This window comes from Alligator sinensis, unplaced genomic scaffold (assembly GCF_000455745.1).
Source record: "Alligator sinensis unplaced genomic scaffold, ASM45574v1 scaffold954_1, whole genome shotgun sequence".
Lineage (NCBI taxonomy): Eukaryota > Metazoa > Chordata > Crocodylia > Alligatoridae > Alligator > Alligator sinensis.
The window spans coordinates 620,859-628,318 of record NW_005842228.1 but is presented as its reverse complement, the minus strand read 5'-3'; the positions used below and the strand labels follow the sequence as shown (position 1 = coordinate 628,318).

At 46.8% G+C, this 7,460-nt stretch overlaps 1 protein-coding gene across 3 annotated transcripts in view; it reads left to right on the top strand.

The window, feature by feature from the left end:
• Positions 1-131: 131 nt before the first annotated feature.
• Positions 132-7,460, top strand: part of CIB2 (calcium and integrin binding family member 2) — a 116,892-nt gene continuing 109,563 nt past the window's right edge. The window contains exon 1 of one of the 3 annotated variants that reach the window (XM_006027214.3): positions 132-589. In XM_006027214.3, the coding sequence (XP_006027276.1) occupies positions 539-589 (51 nt within the window). In that variant the 5' untranslated portion in view covers positions 132-538. Of the gene's footprint in view, positions 590-2,502; positions 2,523-7,460 lie in introns of those variants that run through there. The other 2 variants (XM_025208410.1, XM_025208411.1) reach the window with 2 other exon arrangements.

Here is a 7,460-nt window from a genome sequence, read left to right as displayed (position 1 = left end):
CCGCCCAGGGCCCAGCCGTCTGCCCGCAGCCCCGCGCCCGCCCTGCGGCTGGAGCACAGCCGGGCCCGCCCGGGGGCTCCGCGGAGCACACGGGGGTACTGAGCGCCACCTGGTGGCGCAGGGCTCCTGCAGCTCCGCGGAGGCAGAGGGAGTGCCCTGGAGGGCCAGCGCCGGGGGCATCGGGAGAGGAGAGCCGCCGTCTGCCTGCGCGGGGTACTACTCCTGGCTCCTTTCGGGCCGCACAAGCTGAGCTGCGCCCAGGGAACAGCCAGGGGAAGGGGCGAGATGGTAGCACCGGTCTTGGGTGACAGCGGCCCCTGATTTGAACTCGCTTCCCGCTCCGCTGGGTTCCCGGACGCTGCTTCCTGGCTTCTTGCTCCGCGGACAGGTGCGGCCAAGGGCAGTTCAGTTCAATGCGGGCTTGGGGATTTCTTCGGCGCGATCTCGGAGTGTACATGCTCTAAATGCCTGCAGTACAGAGGACTCCTACAGCTTCCAATGGGATGCATTTGCATAGAGGGAGAATTCCTCATTTAAGATGGGTAATAAGCAAACGATATTTACTGATGAACAGCTAGATGCCTACCAGGTAAGATCTCTTAGTCTGCACTGTGGGGAAGGGGATGATCTGAATGTGTTTTGTTTTGGGATGTATGATGCAAACCTGGGTTGTGCAGGACTGTTCACGCTTTACTGATCCCTTCCCTACAATTGTTTATATTTGCTTACCATGAGTGGTAGCAGCATAACATCCAGCCGGATCCCCTTTCCTGGGTTCCTTCCTTTAATTATCAGGGAAGGAAATCAGTCCCAGACCCCAGTCCAACTAACAGATCAGAGTTTGTGTACAGTGGTAAAAGTGAGTTTTTAGGGTGGCTCTTTCGTTGAACAGATTTTAAAGATGACATTGTGTTATTTATACACCTCTGCCCATCCTGCCCCAGTCCCTTCAGTGAGAAGGAGCTGAAGAGACATGACCAATTTCATCTCTCATAAGGACGAAATGCACTAATTGCTCTTAAGTACTAGAGAGAAGGTTTCAGATTTAATTTCTTAGGCATGGTTGTCCCAAATTTGTTCACACTTCTGGCTGCCACACTTGCTGATAAAGTGAGATCTGTATTTTAGGTGCAAGACTCTCCAGAAGGAATACAGCCTTTGTGGTATCTTTTTGAAGACATGTTATCTCAGTTGCGTTTTTTTTTAGTTCATCCTATTAGTCTTTTCCACTTCCATTCACAGTGCTTCAGCACATTGCAGATACTTGCATTGTCTGAAATTAAAAATAGTGGGCTGTCTACCATCAGACATCTTCAAGAATAAAGGGAGCAAGATGTGAAATAAGAGAAAGCAGATGAAAGAGGAAGTTGAACGTCCATTCCAAGGTGCAGAGAAGGCTGGCTGTGTTGTTCTGTTTTTGTCTGCAAAGCATTAAACAACATGGAGTTAGCAGTGCAATAAACTGACTGTTGAAATATTATTTATCTCCTAATGACCAAAGGCCTGATCCAAAATATACTGATATCAATACTCTTTCCATTTACCTTGGCAGGTTTTGGGTCAGGCGCTTAAAACAGAACCTTTGATTTTAGAAACTACAATCCTTTGGAGTTATTATTAACTCTTTTGGGGTGATCATTTAACAAAAATTCAGGGACATTCTCAAATTTGTGAATATTTTAAAATATTTGGGTAAATTACTGCCATTTCCCTTAAATGCTTTATCATTCACTTTTCATCTTAAAGCAGCTCTCCCTTGATAAAAATAGGATACCCAGGTGATACTTAGGATGATTAATATACTGATCTGATAACCTGGCATAATTTCTTCATTTCACATCAGAGGCATATGCCTATATTGTCATGCGCATGTAATGATCACAGACAGCATAGGGGTAAAGCTCATTTAACCTCACTTTATTGCTGATCTCACCCTTACCAGACATCAGTCATTGCAGCAGATTCTGTAGTCTGAGCAAATACGACTAAGACTATGTTAACTACCCTGCCAAATATGCTGAGAAGAGGGAAATCAGGGATCTGTAACGCATAAATTGTCTGTATTCCTACTACCAATAAAAGTGAACACAGAGCAGAAATTCAACTGCAGTAAAACAAAACAAAAACTAAATGCAATTAACACTAACATCTTGGCATAGGCTGGCAAATGTGAGGGCTGAAAAGTCATCCTTCATTCAGTATACATCATCTAGAATTTGTCATCTTCTAATGGACTTTGGAGCCCTATGCTTCATAAGCTCATGTAATTGGCCTCAGAGTCTTGCAGTAGCTAGGCCCAGTGGGGCCAATCAGTCTATGGGATTTCTCTGATGCATGAGGTTATAAAATCAATTAGTGTGCCTGGATTTTTAAAAGGGCTGGATAATTTTATAGTTGATAATAGTATTTGCTGCTGTTGATGCATGTTAAGATAAGGACAATCAGACTGCATGCTTCAGGAAGGCAGCTAATCTCCACAGGGGTTGGGAAGAAATGTTGACCCCCTACACATGCACAAACAGGTAGATATGGTCTCTGGTTTGTGGGTTATGTTTCTGAAGCAGCAGTTCTTGCACGCTGCTGGCAGCCTCAGTGAAGAAGCAGCCACTGAGTAAAAGGGGTCCAAATCCTGCTTTTCTCACATAAGCAGTCTTTTTGAGGACAGCAGGGCTATTTGCACAAGTAAAGCAAATACGTGAGTTTTAGTATAATGGTAAGTCTTTCACCCTTGCCTTTCATTTTCCAGCTTCTGTAAATCAATGGCAGCTTTCATTTAACTCAAAGAGCCAAATTTCTCCCATGCTAGTTACTCCAACCTGCGGGAGCAGGACCTCTCTGAGCTTCACCTTGTTGGTTCCCTTTCAGTTCTCCCCTGATAAGAGTAGATCTGCTGGGGCAGAGACAGAGGATACCATCTTCTCAACTTTTGGGTCCTGTAGATCCATTTGGATCTTGGAATTGACACTACAGCTATAAATGAAGCACAGGGAAGACCTCTTGTCTCCACTGGCATACTGGTGTTACACTCTCTGCCATCACTCCCTGGGCCAGATTTTGCCTTTGTTAACAGTGATGTAAACCCAGAATGACTGCACTGAAGCTAGAGACACCACTCTATCTGATGGACTTCTGGCTGCAGTAACTAGATGCTGTGCTGTGTGGTTTTGGGGAAGTGGAAAACTGGCTAGAGACACACCAGCCCACCTGCTTCCTTTTTTGTTGATGAACTCCTTCAAAGGGGAGAAGGAAACATAGAATACCATAGCTGGATCCGTAGCTTCCTAAAAGATCTACATTCCATTTTTTGGAAACAGCAGCTGGGATTTTAAAGTGGCATAAGAGAACTGGTCTCCCAAATCCACTGAACCCAGGGCCTCTAGATCTATGGAAGTTTCTCTACCATAGCAGGAGCCAGCCTTTTTGACAGACATCCACAAATTAGCTTGGCACCCTCCATAAGTGCCTCAAGCCCCCTTCCCCTGCCTCACCTGCTGCTGTTTTCTGCTTCCAGCCCTTTGCTCCCTACCCAATCTGCTGCTCTGCTGTCTGCTTCTTGCTCTAGACACTGCTGCCTGTTCCCTTACCAGCCTGCTGCATGCCACGCAAAGGCTGCCTATGCTACTTGCAGCATGTGTGGTGCAGGTTGGCCACCCCTGCTGTACCATTAAATCTAAAGGACCAGCTCTTTAGTAACATATAGTGAATATAGATTAAAACAGGGGTAGGATAGGAGCCCGGTGCAGCTGTCTGTAGCCAGCCTGGGCTCTGGTCAGCTGCAGCAAACAGCGGGCAGGCTGCAAACAGCTGCACCGGGCTCCACAGCTCCAGCATCAGCTGCATGCTGGCAGCGACTGCGCTTGCACCTCCAGAGCCCAGTCACCAGCTCTGTGCCAGGAACAGGGGAGAGACCGGGGTTGCGCTGCCTCAGGCCCCTCCCCCACCGCCTGCTCCAAGGTGCGTGTGCACGCGCTGGTACGGAGCTGATGCCTGGGCTCCAGAGCCCAGTGCAGCTGTTTGCTGCCTGCCGACTGCAGCCCACCCGAGCTCTTGGTAGCTGCTGCCGGCCGGGAGCCCCGGGATGCTGCAAGCCCTGCTGGGAGCAGCCCAGGCTCCATTGCTGGCAGCAGCTACCCAGAGCCGGGGTTGGCCGTGGCGTGCCGAGCAAAATGGCCTTGCATGCCATGCTTGGCATGTATGCTGGGAGTTGCTGACTCCTGGATTAGAATATCCCATATATACACTCAGCTGCATAGACTTTACAAGACCATAAGCTTTGAAAACAAACCTGTCTTGGTTTTTAACAGTTGTTAATCCTTTTTTGGACATGGGAACCAGGCCACCTTTTCTTTTACTTTTTAAGCTAGTTATGCACCATGCTTGTCATATAGGACATAGAACTGTAAGGGACATACTGAGTCACAGTGCCTTGCTAGCACAGACAACCACATCATATAATCCTGTTTGTTCATTTTTAAAGCTGCCTTTTAAAACTACCAGTAGTTCTCTTTTTTTGCTTCCCACTATTCTTATGAGAAGACTGTTTTAGAATTTCACCACTCTGATGGTTAAAATCCTTCTTGTAATTTCTAGGTTAAATGTATTAATGTCCACTTTATACCCACTTACTCCTTGGAAACTGAGGCCTTTTTATACATAGTGAGCTTGTTTATGTGGAAAGCTAAAAAAAGTTAAGATGAGTTAGCTAGAGATCTGAAGTCAGTGTGCTTAAGTTAAAGTATATTAAAACTCTGAGCTGATGCATTCATTCAGTGGCTTTCTATCACTATAGTGTTTCTACTTGTGAGACGTGGGGGTAAAATAACTAAAGAAAGACTACAAAGTGACAAATCTAACATCTTAGCCTACCACTTAGCAAGCTTAGCCCATGAGTTGACTTAATTAAATGGCACTTTAAATCAGGGCTGTCAAACTCGCGGGTTGCAGGTGGCCTGTAAAGGGTTATATTGCAGCCCCTATGCTTCTGCCTGGATGCTGCTCCCTCTATTCCAGCTGCAACAGCAGCCTGATCTCTGGGCTCCTCCTCGCTCCTCTGGTTTTCACTGCCTGTCTCCACTCCAGGCGGCAGGATATTGCAATGAACGAGAGCTGAGACTGAGCCTGGGGCACATGGTACAATGGAGCAGGTGTGCATAGTGCAGCAGCAGGAGGAACATGTATGTGTGGCACAGCATGTTGTGGGGAGTAAGGCCTGGCAGCATTTTATTTCAGAAAAAGGTATTTTGTTTCAGAATAAGAGGCTTATAAACAATGGCAGATTGGGGCAGGCACCAAGGAGGACTATTCCACGACGGCCTGCATTTGCAGGGAACAAATAAGATGGGCTAAAGTAGCAACCAAACTTAGATTAACAATGGGAATCAAGGACAACAAGAAGTCCTTCTTTAGATGCATAGGGAACAGGAGGAAAACAAATGGGAGTGTGGGGCCATTGCTCAACAACTCAGGAGAGTTGGTTACCGGCACCCAGGAGAAAGCTGAATTCCTGAATGACTACTTCGCTTCATTCAGTCTTTCACCAGACCAAGGGGAAAACAACACCAAGTAGAGTACAGGATGAGTATGGTAGGAATAATCCCCTTCCTACTATTGCCGTAGAATTGGTGTATGACCAATTAAAAAAATTAGATGTATACAAGTCAGTGGGACCGGATGATCTTCATCCTAGAATGCTGAAGGAGCTGGCCAAAATCATTGCGGAACCCCTGGTAAAACTCTTCCATAACTCGTGGCACTCTGGAGAAGTCCATGAGGACTAGAAGAGGTCCAGTGTTGTGCCCATCCACAAGAAAGGCAGGAGGGAGGACCCAGGTAACTATACGGCCATAAGCCTAACTTGCATCCTAAGGAAAATCCTAGAAAAATTAATCAAGGAGTCTATCTGTGATAAGCTTGCAGAAGGTAAGATTCTGAATGACAGCCAGCATGGCTTCGTCACAGGCAGGGCTTTCCTTTCCAACCTTGGTGGGGGGTATGATCAGGTATCTTGCTGGTGGTGGATGGTTCCTTCTCGGCCTGGAGGGAGGTGGGCAGTGGGGTCCCGCAAGGATTGGTCCTTGGACCAATATTATTCAATATCTTCATCAGCAATTTGGATGAGGGCATGGAGAGCACCCTCTCCAAGTTCGCTGATGATACCAAGTTATGGGGCAAAGTTAGTACACCCGGAGGGCAGGGAGCAGATTCAGGCTGACCTGGACAGGTTGGATCAATGGGCAGAGAGAAATAGGATGCAATTTAATAAAGATAAATGTAAGGTACTCCACCTGGGAAGGAGGAACCCCCAGCACACCTATAGGGTAGGCAGTGTCCTTCTCAGCAGCTCAGAGGCAGAGAGGGATCTTGGAGTCATAATTGACTCCAAGATGAACATGAGCCAGCAGTGCTCATGTGCAAGCTGCCATATTGAAAACACTAGGAACCAAAGTTCTCTGTCTCCAGAGTAGGTCAAGCCCAAGCAATAACATCAGGGTTGCTTCCAACATCCAGTTAATCTGCTTTGGCCTTTATTTGTGGAAATCGCAGCTAAAGGGAGAGATGGTTAGTAGGGCTGTGCGAAATTTTGACGGCCGTTTCATTTCGACACTGTTGCAACCAATTTTGAGGTTGAAACAACAAAATAGAAACAAAACAAAAGCCCTCGAAATAGCCTTGAAACAAAATGAGGCCTCCTGCCGCTGTCACGATCTAGCACGGGGTCGGGGAAGTCAGCCCAGCTGGTCTGACTCCCCATCCCCAGTGAAACTCGAAACAGCCTTTCTGTTTGTATGGAACGGAACAGCTGGTTTGACTTGAAATTAAATTCAAGACGAAACACTGTTCCATCAAAAATCAAGGTGAAATGGAACGGTGCCATTTCATATGGCCCTAATGGTTAGATCCCATCAGATGTGGCACCCTCCTGAGGAGCAGCTCCATCTCCCTTTTTAGGTGGGTTAAAATGTATGTTTGTCCATATACTTCTGGCACAGGGGAAATGAGAAGAAAAAGTAAGCCAAGAGTTATAACCTACATATAAAGCATAACGCAATTCAGGGTAATAAAAGCACATAATAAAGCAATGTGAAGACTATATACTGGCCTAATCCATTCCTACATCTCCCAGTGAGAGAGACTGTTGTATTGCATGGGATGCTGCATGTGCATCTCCAGGCTTTGCTCCCTCTACCACACTGTCAATCCCACTGCTGTGGGACACGATTCCCAGATGGTCCTTGGGAAACGGCCGCAGTTGCGTGTCGAGTGGGGCACCGGGTGGTGACACCAACCCAGACACGCTCGGGGATGCCAAGAGCGAGGTGGAGATAAACACCACAGACAATGAGGTGTGAAATAAAGTTTGATATTTACTTACAAGACTGACGAACAGTAGGTTGAAACAACTTGGTGATGGCGAACTATATACAGCAGCGAGGAAATATATACAAGCGGTGGGTGGCGGG